Source organism: Dryobates pubescens, chromosome 28 (genome assembly GCF_014839835.1).
Source record: "Dryobates pubescens isolate bDryPub1 chromosome 28, bDryPub1.pri, whole genome shotgun sequence".
Classification (NCBI taxonomy): Eukaryota; Metazoa; Chordata; class Aves; order Piciformes; family Picidae; genus Dryobates; species Dryobates pubescens.
This window is the reverse complement of record NC_071639.1, coordinates 10228858-10246204: the sequence shown is the minus strand read 5'-3', so window position 1 is coordinate 10246204 and position 17347 is coordinate 10228858. Positions and strand designations below refer to the sequence as shown.

Sequence of the window (17347 nt, the reverse complement as noted above, 5' to 3'; positions counted from 1 at the left end):
AAAATTGTTAACAATTAAAGGAAAAATTTGGTTTGAACATGTTTAGGAATATTGGAAGTGGAAAGGGGAAGACAAAATGACTTAGGATGATTTTCTCCAGGGTTCTGATTCTGCTGATTCCTCCTTGTAGGAAAACTATGAAACAGCTGCAATGTTTTATTTTATTTCCACTGTTAGAATTGTAATCTAATCTACCTTTGGAGGGGGGGGTGGGTGGGCAGAAATGCTGACTTCAAATGCTCTCTTATGGGCAGAAGAAAAATAATGACCCATTTTCATTTTTTCAAAGGGTCAGAAATAAATCCCCAGCTTGCTGTGATGTTCAGGACTGCAAATAAAAGCAGCCTTTATGAAGGTATTCACAGTAGATGTGTTTCGAGTAACAACACTGTGCTGTCTGACTATACTTCATTAAGCATGGCTTGCCCAGAGTTTTCCTGCTTCTTATCTGCAGCCCTTACCTCAGTGCATGGCATTCTTCCAGAAAAATTAGCAGCAGTATAACCAAATGTGAAATTAGCTATAAATTTAAGCCCCAGCTGACGAGCGTCAAGCATTCGAGTTATAGCCTTGTCATGCTTGTAAGCCTTCATTGACTGCTTCACCATTATCCTGGTCTTCAAGATTTCCTCTAGCATTCTTGGCAGCACACCCTTCCTTACTGAAGGCTGCCAGAAAGAGAACAAAGACAAAAATTATGCTCAAAAGCCCAACCTAAACAGGCAGCAGTAAAAGCAAAAATGAGAACTGTTAGATAATCACTGTTAAGGAGACAAATTAATTAGCAAGATGCCCCAGGCACCGATGGTTTGGCTCTTCCCACAAGTATTAAGAGCAACCTAAATCTCAGGGAAAACTCTTAAGGGCTGGGTAAAGTGCTTTTTGTTCTTTGTTTTCATCAAGCCTGCTAATGCAATGTTTAGATAACCTTATTAACTGAAATGGGACTTGAGTATTTAACTGTTCAGTCACAAGATCTTAAGGTACTAAAGGCATGTTAATGTCTTTCTGCAATTCTACAGCTATTCCTCACAGTTTTTGTTTTACATTACATATATGTATGCTGGGGATAGAACTGCTTATGTGTAAGAGCTCCAGGCCATAATTATTAATTCATTACAAATCAGCCTGCAGTACACACAACACAAAATGAGAACAATAGAAAGCAAGTCAGGGAGTTTCATCTCCCAAGCCATGACTCTTTCTCTAGCAAAACATTCTGCTGTACAGGCAGGGGAACAGCAAATCGTTACACAGAGATAATTACTGTTTGATCCCCAAACTGCACAAGTAAAATACAGTTTAATTATAGATGATATAAGCCTTCAGTGTAAATGAAAGCACTAAGCTGACATTTTATTTCCTGAACTGCCACAGGTTCAGCACTCTGACAAATATGAAAAACAACAAAAAAGGGGAAATGAGAGGCTGAAGCTCCCCTCTTCTGTCTTCTTTTAGTGCAGCAAAATATAAACCACAACAACAATTTGATCTTGAGCTAGTGTGCCAACAGGAAGTGAAGATGCCTGTCACAGAGCACTAGTATCATTACCTTGACAAAAGCTACTCCGCTGGGTGACACTGTGATGTCGTGCCTGATCTGGTAAAGCAAATCAGGAGGCACTCTGAGAGAGGTGCAGCCAAATTTGAATGCATCATACCTAATAAACAGAAAAATCCAACGTGAAGACAACTCATTCATTCACAGTCCAGTCAAGCAAAAGCATCAACTCATGTTCAAACGATGATCGTGCCAGGAAGGAGAGAATGGCAGTTCTAATCTCAGGTATATATTCATCACATTCTGGATTTTAGATTGTAGTTTTGCTTGTAAATACAGCCTCATTTGCTTGCTGACTGAGCTGGTCTGGCAATTTTCTGTTGGGGGCGGGGGGGTAATGTCAACCCACGACAGAAAGGCTCTCAGTACCTAAGGCTAAAAGCCTCTAGAGAAGGAAGGGGTGTGAGGAAAGAGGCACAACTTACTTTCCTAAGTTTTCAACGTGTCCCAGGCAGGTTGAAAAGCAGTAGTTGTAGGCAATGACAATGGAAGGATACAAGGACTGGAAATCCAGCACCAGCACAGCGTTGCTGTAGAAGCGAGACTCGGGCTCCATGATCAAGGGCACGCACTGCAGGGCCTTCATCTGCGCTCGCTGCTGCACGCTGGGGGTCACGGCGATGTAGTTCATTGGCTTGGCCACGCGCAGCATCATGGACTCCACGCGGTACTGCGGGGGGGCACAGGGCAGTGTCACAAGCAGTGCTCAAACTGTGCAGATGCACACTGGCCCTTCTGAAAGGGGGAGTGCAGCCAGATGGCTTTCCAAAACAAGCAGCTGCGCAGCATCACAGCGTGCTGGGAGCTGGGAGGGACCTCTGCAGATCATCTACTCCAACCCCTCTGCTAGAGCGGGTTCACCTACAGCAGGTTGCACAGGATAGCATCCAGGTGGTCTCTGAATGATTCCAGATATGGAGACTCCACCTGGACAGCCTGTTCCAGTGCTTCGCCACTCTCAGAGTAAAGAAGGGAGGTTCAGGCTGGATGTTAGAAAAAAGTTCTATACAGAAAGAGTGATTGCACATTGGAATGGGCTGCCTGGGGAGGTGGTGGAGTCGCCATCACTGGAGGTTTTTAGGAGAAGACTTGACGGGGTGCTTGGTGCCGTGGGTTAGTTGCTTGGGCGGTGTTGGATTGGTTGATGGGTTGGACGCGATGATCTTGAAGGTCTCTTCCAACCTGGTTTATTCTATGTATGTATTCTATTCTAAGAAGTTCCTCCTCATGTTTAGATGGAACTTCCTATGCTCCAAGCCCAGCCCTCACAGGATGTCCTCCTGCAGGTTCTGAATATGTCATTTGACTTCAGCTTTATGGTGAGACACTGGCGCAGGTTTCCCGGGGAGGCTGTGGATGTCCCCTCCCTGGAGGTGTTCAAGGCCAGGCTGGATGAGGCCTTGAGCAACCTGGGCTAGTGGGAGGTGTCCCTGCCCATGGCACTGGGGTCGGAACTCGACTATTTTTAAGGTCCCTTGCAACATAAACCACTCTATGATACTATGTTCTAGGATCTATGTTCTGACTGATAATCTGTGTGCCTATGTGCATCTCCTGTTACTTGTTTAGTCTACTACAGGATATGCAAGATAATAAAGTAAGAGAAAAAAAAATCACCTTTAGGAAAGGCCTTGTCAAAATAAGAGACACAAAAACATAAAGACACAAAAACATAAATAGACATTGGTAATGTTGCCTTTTAGCATATTTTTCACCTCAGGAAACAAGGACTATCTGAAAGGTAGCAAGTATTTTTTGGAGTGGACAAAAATAAGCATTTGAGGTGATTTGGAATCGTTGCAGTTGCCATTTTTGTGACCCAGAAAGCTTCGATGGAAACAAACCATACGTGCACAGAAGGAAAGAGAAAAGAACAGTCAGGAGAGAAAATGCAGCATGTTTCTGCTGCTTACTCCCACTCATGGCCATTTGGGAAGATGACAGGCAGAACAGTCTTTGCAGGCTACCATCATGACAGTTTAAGCAGATTTACACTGGCAGTGTGCCAGTCCCATCCTCCCTGTCCCTAACTGTGCATTTCTCTTCCCTTGCTCCAACAGCAGTACTTCTCTGATGGCATGGGAAACCACATCAAGAGGCTAATTCAGCCTCACCATGGTTCTGCTGCTGGTGCCATTCCCCCCCAGACTCCCCTAAAGGAAATAAAACCAGAACCAGTACCAGCAACAAGATCAACAAGAACCTGTGTTGGGCCAAGAGATGACACAGGCAACAGAGTTAATGGCAAACAAGTGGCAATACTTTAAAATTGGGTTGAACTGCTAAGGAACTGCAGCTTCAGACACTTCTGTTTCTCAGTGGCTTAAGACAATACTGGCCTGCTTAGGAAATTAAGTTTTTAAGTTGTCCTTTTGTCCACAGAAGTTGGAAAGAAAAATAACTCAGTCCTGGTCCCCTCAAATACATGTAAATGAAACCAGAAAGGTGATAGGAATGAGAATTATAGTAGGGAAGAAGACGACAACAGAAGAGCAGACACATGTGGGAGTAGCTGTCTCTCACTTCAGGTGCTGTTGAGGGCTCATGTGAAGCCATGAAGACAGCCTGCTTAGTCTAGTCATGCAGCACCTGGGTAAGAAAAGCCTTTTGCTGGAGATTGCTGGGGTCTCAAAGAAAGAGTAGCATAAATCTCACTCTCTCCTGCTCTCTTCCTCTGATGCCAGTACCAAAATAAGAGACCCATGCACATCTTGCACAACACATGTACTTAATAAAGCCAGAGCCCTTCTTGCCTTATCATCAAATCTCACCCAGAGGCCTGCTGCACAGGAAATGTCACTTAGATTTGATGCAGCTTTGTCTGCCCTGGAAGAAAACCACCTCATCTTTCTCAAACATGCTCAAATTCATTCCTTAGTGTTTTAAAAAGCATTTCTTTTCAAACCATCTAAGAGTGAAAAATACCAGCTCAAGGAGAAAAAAATAGAAGCTGCTCCCAAAAGTCATCAGAAGAAACTCCCTGGTGTGATTACATTTGGGGCACTCTGTTTTTCACAGGTATTTTTAATCTCTGAACCTAACCAATTCATTATCACTGCTTTTGAATTGCCTTTCTGGAACCTTTCAATGTCATTACCCAAACCAGTCTTCTGTGACCTTAAAAATACACAGACTGATTGAAGAGCTACTGAAGAATTAAGGCATTTTGTAAAGACTTTTGTGAAGTGTAAGGAACACTAAATCTTACCTGGGAGCCTCTTGTTAGTACATGTAAGAACTGAATGCCAAACAGCCTTGCCATTTCACTGGTTCTGTCGATCAAATCCAGTTTGTCTAACAGCTGCAGGTTGCCACGGACCCGGGTAACATAATGATCAACCATTTTCCACCTGTGAAAGCAAACACCTCATTAGAAACAACCAGGAGAGTGCTGCTCTTTCTGTCAAGACAAAAAAAAGTACCTTAATGATAGCTTGTTACAAACTGGCAAATCAAATTTCCCCTACAACGTCTGCATATGGCTCCCTCAAAAATGTGGCAGACAACCTTAGGTGTTCTACAGAGAGACACGGAAGGTGTTACAGCAAACTCCTCTTAAGGCTTAGCTCAATCTCAAGCTGTATCCTGTGTTTACCTTACTGCCCTAATGAACAGAAATCCAAGTTTCTCCTCATCTGTTTACATGGGGTTGGGAACCTAGAAGACTTTTGTGGAAACATCTCCCTGTCCTGGGAATATTGATCTCAGATGAACATAAATGTGATTTCAACACCAAACCAAGCTGCCAGCCGGCTGCAAGGTAACTTTTACAGACATGCCATGCATGCCATGAGTGTTCTGATCAGTACTTGGCTTTAGGAACTGTGCATACCACACACCACCAAATCACTCCAAGGAAGAGCAAAGCCCAGTGTGACATGTGCCATATAAAGGTATTTTTAGGCAGCTGTAGCTACTGTTTTAACATCCTGCATGCTGTTTTGTGCTATTTTAAAGCCATGCACCGTGAAGGAAAACAGAAACCTGTGAGTTCATTATAGAGGTCCTCCTGATGACTAGTAAACACAAAATGAAGATCTTGCAGAACTTCAAAGTAGTACATCTATCCAGACAAGTTAAAACCTTAAATGATTTTTTTTGGGGGGTGCACTTCAAACAGAGAAACACACAGAGGTGAAACACTGAGGGTGGAACTACACAACAGCAGAGTCAATAAGATCATGTTGCTGCACATACACTGTTCAAGTACCTGAGCTAAAATGAGCATTTCTTCTGTTGACTTTAGCCTACACCTACCCAAAGTTAAGAATTTGGCCTGAAAAAGAACAAAAATGGATTAGCAGCTGATTATTACCTGTAGACATCTGCCTTATTATCAAACCAATCAGAGAGAACTCGGAAGGTGAACAAAGGGAAGCGCTGATGAAGAACGTGGAAGCCCACGTTTTCGAAAGTGTAATTCGTTAGGGTCACCTAGAGAAAGCACAGCAGCAGGTGTTAACAGGCATGATGTCTTCCACAGTCAAATTCCTACCTTCTTAACTGCAACACCCAAATTTACTAACTTTTTAGTAGTAGTCTTTGTTAGAAAGGTAAACCAACTTAGGTGTTCTACAAAGAGACACAGAATGTGTTATAGTCAACTCCTCTTAAGGCATAGCTCGGTGTCAAGCTACAGCTTGTTTTCCTTACTGCCCTGAAGGATTAGTGAAACAGAAATCATAGGCTGGACTTGATGACCTTAGAGCTCTCTTGCAGCCTCAATAATTCTGTGCCTTAGAATTCCCTAACTGTTTGCAAGTCAGGAAAAAATATCCCTGATCAAGGGAAAAGAATATACAACATTCAGTAGATCAGGTCTGAATTTGATCAGAACAAGATCTGAAAAGATTAAACCATTTGAGTATTAAATATCAAGTCATAAACAGCAAAACAAGAAGTTTGACAGCTTAAAAGAAGTATTTAATTTAGTAAAGGCAGCATACAAACCAAATTGCTACACCAGGTTCTCAAAACCCACAAAGAAGTGAAAAGAAACATTACTGAAGGAAAAGGCCCTCAGTGATAGCAAAATCCACTCTCAAGAGGTGGCAGACTGCTCTGTTTGAATGGGTGTGGAAACAAGGGACCAAAAGCTGCATGGAATTGTCAACAAAGTCTACAACCATTAAAACCCCTGCAGGAAATCCATCAACCTTTTGAAAGCTTTACCTCGTTTCTCATCATTCTCCAAATATTTAGCATAATTCGACCAACAATGTTGATTTCACTCATCGTGTCTGACCCGTACTCATCCAGCTCAGCTGCAAATCTGTTCTCTTTCTTTTCATCTAAAGACATGAAGAGAGAATGGATTTAGATAAGTGATATGGCAGTCAGGAGCTCTCTGTGAAAATAAGAATTCATCAAGAGTGTTACTGATTGCCAAAGATTGTTTTATTTCTCAGTCTTCCACAGCCTTTTACAGCTGTGATAGGACAAGAGGGAACTGACTGAAGCCTGAGGGGGCCCAGTTTAGACTGGGGATTAGAAAGAATTCTTTAGTGAGGGTGGCGAGACATTGGAACAGGTTGCCCAGGGAGGTCATGGATGTCCCTCCCTGGAGGTGTTCCAGGCCAGCCTGGATAAGGCCTTGAGCAGCCTGGTCTATGGAAGGTGTCCCTGCCCATGGCAGCAGGGGTTGGAACTTAATGATCTTTGAGGTTCTTGCCAACTCAAACCATTCAATGAATATATGAATCTGTGCAAACACTGCACTGGTTAATCCTCCAGTCTTGTTCCCTCTTACTAGCTTAATGGAAAAGAAAGCACTTTGAGGCCATTTCCCCCGTTTCCCATATACATTTCTCAACTCTTGGTTGTATACTCTACCATTTATCAGGTACTCCTGCACAGCACCCTACTAATTCCATGTAGCAACAGGACAAGGGGCAATGGTTTTAAACTAGAGCAGGGCAGATTTAGATAAGACATTAGGAAGAAGTTATTTACTGTGAGAGTGGTCGAACCCTGGAACAGGTTGCTCAGGTCCCAGAGACATTCAAGGTCAGGCTTGACGGGGCTCTGAGCAACCTGATCTGGTTTGGGATATCCCTGCTTACTGCAGGAGGGTTGGACTAGGTGACCTTTAAAGGTCCCTTCCAACCCAAATGCATTCTGTGATTCCAATGGAAAGTATTTTGGACAGAGGGTATGGAAGTGTGGATACACAATGCTGTGCAATAATGATCAGAACTGAGCAATTAGTTCCTCATGCAGATGTGAAGCACTTTTACCCTTGAAGACAGAAGTAAAAATGGCCTGAAATTCTGCAGAACTGCTCTGAAACAACATAATGCTGACTAACTTGGTATGCTGATCTTTCTAATGTGTCTCACATCAATCCAAATATGGTTAAGAAAACCTCTCTCTCATTTATCAATAAATCACAGAACTGTGACCAAATTCAGCAGAGCTTTTCTATGCTTTAAAAAACCCTTGTACTGTCTTTTTAACCTCCTTGTTGCTTTAGATTTTAAAGGAGCACACCTTCAATTTCTCATGTTTGGATAGAAAAAAGGCCCTTCTGGTTTTCTTCATTTTCACATGATGAATCTCCTGCAAAAATGAGGAACTTTACACATTTTTCCCCCTCAGTATTTTTTTTGGTGTGCATTTGGCTCAGAAACTCATAGTTTAGTTCTGCTTTCTGCAATGTCATCCTACTTCTCTTTTTCACTTAAGTGATTCCCCATGTTTCCAAGGTTCACTTCATATCTTGCTGGTAAGGACAGGCAACAAAGCTTGCTGTGGTCACAGGAGACCCATTGCCTGATGAACAAGAGACTGCACACGGTGAACACTGCAAAATGACAAACACATGGAGTGCTCTGCAACTGGTGTGGGGAGCATCTCACCACAACCACAACGGCCTCTTGGGAAATGAAGCTGTTAAGCAGCAGAATGAGACATTCTTCCTATTTTTCAAGTGCATGAGATGAAATGAAGAGAAGCCTCCTCTCATTCTCTATTACCCACTTCTTAACTTTGAGCTGTGATGCAAAGGAGGAAACAGGAGGCCACGGTGCACACACACAAAATGCTACAGGCACAGTACTCACTTCCCTCGTGGTGTGTCCTAATGACTAATCAATAGTTCACTTCTAAATGGCAGATGCAGCACCAGACTCAGCCAATAAAGCAAAACCAGAGAGAGTCCAGCTTTCTTTCTGTTTAGTTGAAATCACAGGGAAGGGAAAGAAAGTACCTTCCACCTTTATTTCAATAGGAGGAAAGAGCAGCATACTGCTTGAAGGAGTACAACCTGTTGTGAAAACATGGCATGTGAAGAAGGGATGGAAATAGGAAGCACAGTGGTTGGAAAAGCAAAAGGAATGTGGATGGAATCAAAACAATGGGCAAGGAGGCCACAAAGCAACAGAGATCACAACACTCGTCTGTTTATGGTCATATGTGCAGGGCCACACTTCTGACACCAGTGTGAACCTTTCCTTATCTTTCTCCTGCAGTTCAGTCACAAAGAACAAGTACTTGCCTTACAGTAACATTAGTTCCTAGGAACCTGCAGTGCATCTACTGTTTGGCACAAGAGCATCTATGCTATGAACACCAGTGCTGTAGAGACCATGCCTATGTCCTGCATGCCCATTTGAACCTTACATTCAAAGATGTTAAGGGCTGCAACCCTGGCTTCCTTCACTAGAACTGAACCTATGTCGTGTGGCACTTCATAGTTACAGGGGAAGAAGCCTGACTGTGAAATACAGAGGGACATCTGCATTTATTTCCTTTAATTTATTCATAGATTTCAACTTGTTTCTATTGGACTTGAACTGAAACCCCAGGACAATAACTTACCTGGCACACGAGAAATCATCTGGCATAAATCAACATTAAGTGCAGCAGCCCTCTGTAAGAGATAACCCCAGGAATGCATCTGGACTTCATAGCCTAACAAAATGTCTGGGTCATATCTAGAGAAGAGGGGGGAAAGGAAAATGAGTTTTGTATTATTTAAGAAAATATTCTCCATGAACAGAATATAAACAGGATCTCACTCTAATCATGTTGAGATTAAAAAAGCAGCAGTCACAATGAGGTTCTATGAAAGAAGCATCTGGACCAGGAGACAATATTTCAAACAGACATTTTAGGCTTTTTAGTAACATTCAACTGAAAATAAAAGAAAGGTAGGGGGAGTATTTTCATTGGGAAATAATCTTTCTTTCAAACACACATCTATTGTTTCAGCCTTTGCAAACAAAGAACAAATTTAGTCTAGGCAGGTTTTATCGATGGGATCAGGCTGTAACTGAGCATAAACCCAGCTACTGGCACAGGACAGATGTGCAAGGAAATACAGTCCTGTCCTCCAACTTGGTTGCATTATTTCCCTTTATGAAACAGAATTTGCTACTAGGCTACTTGAACAGTTGGTGAACAACAATGCACCATGCATACTGCAGTGCAGCTTACAATAACCAGAGGACACTTCTGGTCCCAAATGGTGACTTGTTGTAATGTGCAGCCGGGTGAGAACTGTCAAATCTGAAATATGGAGAAAAGCAACTGTACCCCCCAGGTCTATTTAAGCACTTCTTCCTTTAGGATAACTGTCCTTCCATAGGGTACACAAGAAAAACTCATTTTATGCTTTATTTCATGCCAGGTGGAAAAATTGACTGGCTCAGTTCTGACATTTCTTTTTGTCATACCTGTCTTCTAACCCAGTCACCATCCATCTTCCAGTGAGGTGCAGAAAAGAGTGGACTAGGTAGACGGGCAAGCAAGGTGGCCCCAAAGGCTATGCACAGGCAGGAGTTAGCTCCAAGCAGCCTGTATCACTACCTTTTGAGTAGGCACAATTAAACCCAGAAGTCATTATCTGATCACTTGATGAAGAGCCTAAGAATGATTTTCTTGGGCTGGACAGAAAGAGCCTGGCCAAAGTAACATCAGATGTCTGTTATTTTTATAGCAAAATAGGGAAGGAAGTTTCACTGGGAAGAGGGTTTTGATTTCTATCAGGCAGTATTCAATACAACTGAAGGATAAAAGCACAGCTGTCAGGAGGCAGAGGACTGGACAACAGACACCACAGTATGCCCAACCCCACAACAGGATGCAGGCTTGTAGACCTTGGTTTATGGGAGAAGTATGCAGAGGCCCAGGGCTTATGAATAGCATCTCTGTACTTTTTGCATCCTTAAATGTATTAAAAGTTGCCAACATTTCCTGACTGTTGGATATAGGGAAATACCCTTTCCCTGAATCCTAAGTTCTAAGTTGTACCACAGATATTACAACTGAAACTTCAGACTTCATTGTGAAGTGCCTTCCTTGCTTGTGTGTCCCAGCCAAAGGCAGATGACAGCTCACTCTGAAGTAACTGACTGCTTTGAGAATAGCTGCAGAAGAGAGCTTCTCCACACTTCTACCCCAAAGGGCAAAGATAACTGTCTAGTACAATTTGAGCTTTTGTACCAGCCAGCAAAAGGTGCACAAATCCCCTTCACCACCTACTTCCACCTGTGAAGAAATGGGTTTGATACCATTTTTGGCTAAAGTAAAAGATTCCAAAGTAAGATTTTGATTTCTAGTATTCCAGAGGAAATACAAGAGCAAGCACTTTGCATTTGGGGAGTATGTTCCTATCTGATGTTAAATGTCAAATGAAGATTTTTTTTTTCCATTTACTTTTGGAAAGCTATCACCCCAAATTAAAAAATAACATCAGTGTGCTAGTTTTGAACCTGCTCCTGCTTGTGCAGCCATCAGGGACCACCTACAATAACACATTACTGAGTCAGAGGGTATCACTCTACAGGGTGTTGCTTTGCTTTTCCTTCTCAAGTAGACACTGCACAAGCATTTAAAGGGAGGGTATAATTTCAACTAGTTTTGTCATATCAAGTTATCTAAGCTGGTCTCTTTGTCTTAGAAGAAAAAAGGCCTCTTTGGATGAACTATTCCTCATGTTTTAGCCACCTCTTACAGACTGGGATCCTGGTTTTTCCTTTCTTGTAATATACATGGTAATGTGAGCAACTACTTAAGACACTGACAATGAAATACAGATGTCTGAGTTTCAGTCAGGCAGCTCTCACACAAACCTATCTACATGGAAAATCAAGGTAGAGTAGCCAATGAATGGCAAATTCAAGCCCTGCTGTAAATTCCCTGTGAACACAGCCCCTTAGTTCCCCATATTTAAAACCTGGATCCAAGCAGTATTCTTCTGGAAGCATGAAACCACAAAACACACTGCTCAGATACTGCAGCCAGTTACACATAGATGTGTTTTGTGTGTATAGCTGTGTGCATTCACAAGCCATGTGCACAACGGACTACAATTAGTATTCATGAACTTAGGGATGCTTAGGTATTTCCTCAAGTTTGTGATCAAAATACCTTTTTGGTTAGGTGCCTCTCTGAATTACCTCTGAAGGAAAAAACAAAGCAAGATTAAATTTCTGCTGAGCAGCTCCTGGGATGCCAAACTCCTGCACTACAGCACACAGAAGGCTGGCCTTATGCAACAGGTTTCACAGACCTATCAGGTTTCTTGCACCTAACCAGAGGCTCTGCTGTTTCTTGCTGATTCCCTTGCTGATAACTCTGCCTCCATTAATGCAGCAGAAGTGCCCTCTCCTGCAGCCCAGTCCCACGGTGTGCCCATGGAAGAGTGTGTCATTTGCTGAGACTTCCTGTGCTGTTAGAGAAGAGATGCCTGGAGCTCAAAGGTGACATTATTTCAAATGGGAAAATGAACAGGTAAACCTAAGGTTTAGCTGATGGGAGCTCAACTGAAGTCTGTGTCTCACTCACTCTCTCCCTCCCCTTTCATGTGGTACCACAGAGATGACAGGCTGTGAGCTAAGGAGAGGATGAGTTTAACCTCTTTCCCCCTCCCTCTTCACAATTTTTGCATATACCATTCAGCTGTCTTCATCATCAGGTTAAGCTGTTCTATTAAAAGAAGTGGTAATGAGAGCAGCTTTTACACCTGCAAGAAACTCCCAAGTTGTAATGCTGATATTTGAAAGCTGCTGGCTAGAACTAATACAACAGGAATTAGAGGTGTGCCTGCCAAGACAGTGCTCTTTTGTTGAAAGGATGGGCACTGATACTGCTTTGCATGCTGTTGCCAGTCCCTCTGCAAAGATGAAAAGCAGCATTTGCACTGGCAGGATTTAAAGACGCCAGCATTAGCATTCCCCTCATACACGCTGCGGAGAAGAGATGCAATTATTTCCCTGTCTAGCTCAGTCCTGTGTGCTGTTATGCCTTCTCTTCCTCTTTCTCATTTGATAATTTTGTGAATGAACACTAAAGCTCCCAGTTATGCCTTCCCTTCTATTATGTGTCTGGTTTTTCTGACTGCTATTTTTCTTCCAGCTAAATTGTAAGGGAAATAGTGGGGAGGGGGAAATAGTAAAAGACATTAGGCCATACTTATGATGCAGAGAAAACCGGTGACTGTGCACAGCAGTGGAATACTTGGTGACTCAAACAGATAACTGAAACCTCTGAACACATTTTTCTAGCATGCTTTGGACAATGCAGGATATTAAATAAAGATTTCTACAGGAAAACACTGTGAAAGAGAAGGTTACACCTGGGAAAAGAAGGTTAGATGAACACATCTCTCTATGTTGCTAGAGCATTTGCAGGACAAACATAATGCATTGTTTTCAATACAAAACCCTGATTAACATCATACCTTGCAAGAAAAACATGATATAAAACATCCAAATGTTATCATTAACAACTCATTGATTTACAAATGGTTTTGGCTCTGAAATCTTTAAGGAGAAAAAAATAATCTTACAACTTTGCATTATGGTTTTGTGCTTTTGTCAGAAAGTTCTTCCGTGGGGAGAAGGATCGGTGGGTGGCTGGGGAGTCTCAAACAGCAGTGAATCTACTGCTTGCTTCAAGTCTGTCCTGTTTCCACATCCTCTGCATGTCACAGAGATGGGGACTGTGCATTCCCACATCAATTCCCCAAATTCTGTTCCTCTCATGCCTGCAGGACCAGTCCTTTTTTGCTATGAAGCGTGGCAAAATTTGCCTTAAAAGCTTAGGAGAGGCCCAGACATTTAATTTCTCTTTCATGGGAATCCACTGCTCCATCAGGCTTGGACATCTCTAGTTTTCCTGTCTTTCTAAATCTCCAAAACAAGCATTTTCGTAGCTCTCCCTTCCTTCTCCTCCAACAGCCAGCTTGCCTGGGCTTTGGTGTGACTGGTTCAGGCAGCTACCTGAGTGTGTTTGATCCATATCTTCTGCCTTTAGGTTCAGACAGAGATCTGGTTCTGGTTTACTTTTTCAAGTAGACAGATTCTACCTATTTTTCTCCCAACTCATTGCAGTTGACACCTTACAACAGAGGGGGTCTATCAAGAAGGCTCTTCAGGAAGCATGCCAGAATCCTTCAGGACAAGAATGCAGGGATGGGTTCCATTTCATGGAAAGAAATAATTTCCCCTACAACAACTCTAAAGAGCCTACAACTTGGCCTCTGTGCTTGTAGATAATCCACACTGGCTGCCCAGGATGGGAAGGAGGCTATCTCTCAGCTGCTTTATGCCAGTTTGAGCTGAAGTCCTACCTTCTTTGCAGTCAAGGACAGCTTACCAAAGAAGGGAAAATGGGACCTATGTAGGTGAAGCTTCCTTGCAACTCTAAGATGGTTGTCAGAGTACCAAGCACCACTTCAGTTATGCTTTTCTTTGTTACAAGTCCATGTTGTTTATTCTTCCCTCCCTCCTTCAAACTCACCTCTATGGCTCTTCCTTTCAAACTGTTTCCTGCCTCTCAACCTTCAAGCAGCTCACTATTTCAATACCTTTCAGAATTAAAGAGAATACTCAAATTCCCTTTACAATTATGTGCTTTCTTTCAGCTGTCTCTACACAGATTTTGGTATTCACTCTCCTAAGTACTTCCATTTCACAGCTGAATCACTCTCAATGATAATCTAGAAAGAAAAGTGCTTATTTTCCTCACTATTTAGATAAATCTGCTTGTTTTCAGCTTAGATGAAATCACAGATCACAATTCCAGAGAAACAACCTCATCTTCTGGTCTACAGACCTCAAGATGGCTTATTCTCATTTGTCAACTACCCTGAGCTAATTTGAGACAACAGTCACTCATTTTACAGAAGAACACTTAACCTGGTAATTACTTTACTTTATGGATGTCTAAGTGGAGACTCATGTAAATCTAACTGTGGTCATTCAGACCTAGCACACACTGAACAACTCCACAGTGATGGTGCAACTAAATCCAACTTCAGCTCATCAATTCCAGTGAGCTTTCTGGAGCAGTACTCCTCTTCAGTGACCATGTAACAGTGTAACTTTGTTGTTAAAGGTTAGATTTGGGATTCACTCTTTAATGGCAAAAGGCTGGCAGCACAGCCCAAGAATAAAACATCGCCAAAGCATTAAAACCTCACTAATTTATCCCTCTGTGCTTCAGTATCAACCAGCATGTTATAAAGACCATGTGTGTAGACACTCTGGGTTCAAAGACAAAACATGTGCAGAGTTCTGATGGTAAAAAAGAGACTGATGAGCTACAAGTGTTGTAGGAAGTGATACATTTCCCAGGAATCAGCTTTCCCTCATCTGTGTGCTGGTCAAGAATTCTCTGCTGTGCCCCTCCAGTTTACATCTACTGACAAAAGTGACAGAATCAACCATTTCTTATCTTCAGAACAGAAAGAAAACAAAAGGCTTCAACAGAAAAGTAGAAGGCTGGAAGGTGAAACAAGTGAGTATGCTCCACACTCTTACACACATGAAATAAGAGCAAGACTGAGGCCAGCTGCTAAGAGAATGGCTAGAAATGGGAAGAAGAATTCTTCAGCTGGACTGCAAAAGACAATTCCTCCCACAGCTGAGGTACCCTCTGTTCAGCACTTCAACAAGTTGAGAATTCTGTTCCTGGTGTTGACTATCAAGATTGAACAGACACTCTGTTGCTCACTGTGACAGGAATCTGGAACATCACTCATCCATTCTTCCCTCCAGCAGCCAGAGGCCAAGAACACAAACCAAAAGCAAGCTGCAGTCCTGCTGGGCATGCTACTTGGTCAGAAGAACCTATTATCCTCTAACCTGATAGATCAGTATAGAAGATATTGATAAGGTCACCTGCTGATAAATGAAGGTGACTTTGAGCCTGGCTCCGTGCATTCCAAGTGGTAATGCTTCTAAAACATGGCTTGATTGTTTCCTTTCTCTAAGGTATCAGGCCTGCTATTAAGAGCACTAGAGGATCCAGCTTGTGCTGGAAAAAGTAACACTGAAAGCTGCAACAGAAGACTGAAAAATAGTTCCTGCTGCTGCAAGTTTTCATTAGAGCTTCTTGGCTTGATCATTTCCCATTGTGGACTTTTGCAGCACACTACCCTTTAATCAAGCAATTTTACCATACTTTTCCTTCAGTTAAACCTCCTTGGGGTCTAGAGATATGTTTTGTGCTTGATAAATACAGAGCATGTACTCTAGCAAACTATCTGACTCCCTTCCACCTAGGCTACAGAAAATAAAGGGGGGAAAAGAGCAGCAAACTGTAGATGTGGTCCAAGCTTTTGAAAAGATACTTGTTGAGAGTTGAGCGGAAGGCCGATTCCTCAGGTGATACTGCATGGAGGGGAGAGAGAAGTAGACTAAGATGACAGCAGTCCCTGTCTCCATTAATAGATCACATCTTTTATCTTTCAGGAGCACAAGTTAACTAGCTCAGTCTTTGAAGATGAAGTTGTTGTGTCAAAAGGACACGCTAGCACAGCACAGAAAGACAAGATCTCTTAGGAAGAGATTTCTCAGCCAGCAACCTGGTGACTGGTACATTCCACTTCAAGCAGTACAAAAACTGTATGCTTTTGTCATTCTGTAATGACTTCAGGGTGTACAGACTGAGGCTTCTGTTCTTCAGTGATGAATCATCTATTCTAACTACTGAGTTCTCTGTCCCATGCTCTTTATGGACTGTCACTTTTCAAACTTCCACAAAACTGGTGGAGAATTCTTCACTCATTGACAGCCTCTCACTCTAAGTGATTTTTTTTCCTAAGCTTGATGGAGCACTGGATTTCCAAGAAAGAGAAAAATAAAATTATGTTCCTTACCTGAATTTTGTCTTCTCTGAACAGGAATCTGCTGCTCTGTCAGGACCCACCCTGTGCTGGTTGCATTCAGCAACTCTTTTTGTATTCTGGCTTCATGGGGTTGGTCAATGTCTTTCTCATCAGAGGTTTTCTGGTTGGAGAGAGAAAGAATTGCAAATGTACTCTGCCTAGTACACATTTTTTTCTTGTGCCTCTATTCCAGCAGGGTGACTCACAGTTTAAATCTGTTTATTTTTCCTTGCAATTTTACAGCTTTGCACCTCTGACAGTAGGGCCTGGAGAGACATCTGTGGTTCCACCTACTCAACAGCTGAGAGAGAGCCTACCGAACAGGCTTCCCAGACTTGGTGGAGATGAAGGAAAACCAGCAGTTTTCCAAGCCTGATGGAGCAAGGGACTGCCATTCAGAGAAGACAAAACCAGTGAAGGAGATTGATTTTTCAGCCACAGGTCATTTTAATTTGTGCACAGCATGTCTGGAGCCATACAGGGCTTCTTCTCCTGCCTCGTCTCAGAATCCCTAGAAAAACTCTTCCCATCTGAGGGGTTTTCTGTCGCTTTCAGCACTGTCAGTATCTACTATTGTGAGTTGCAGTGAGAGATGTGTTACGAATTCTGGGATTAACAGGCAAGGTTGTATGTTAGAGAAGATTACTTATACGGCTGCTTAGTTTCAAGAG

At 42.5% G+C, this 17347-nt stretch overlaps 1 protein-coding gene across 1 annotated transcript in view; it reads right to left on the bottom strand.

Annotated features, from left to right (window-relative positions):
- The window catches only part of REV3L (REV3 like, DNA directed polymerase zeta catalytic subunit), an 86134-nt gene that overhangs the window by 8918 nt on the left and 59869 nt on the right, over positions 1-17347 (bottom strand). The window contains exons 19-25 of the mRNA XM_054174083.1: positions 9380-9495; positions 6734-6852; positions 5877-5995; positions 4770-4911; positions 1987-2231; positions 1553-1661; positions 462-668 (exon numbers count right to left, since the gene is read on the bottom strand). Of these exons, the coding sequence (XP_054030058.1) occupies positions 462-668; positions 1553-1661; positions 1987-2231; positions 4770-4911; positions 5877-5995; positions 6734-6852; positions 9380-9495 (1057 nt within the window). The remainder of the gene's footprint in view (positions 1-461; positions 669-1552; positions 1662-1986; positions 2232-4769; positions 4912-5876; positions 5996-6733; positions 6853-9379; positions 9496-17347) is intronic.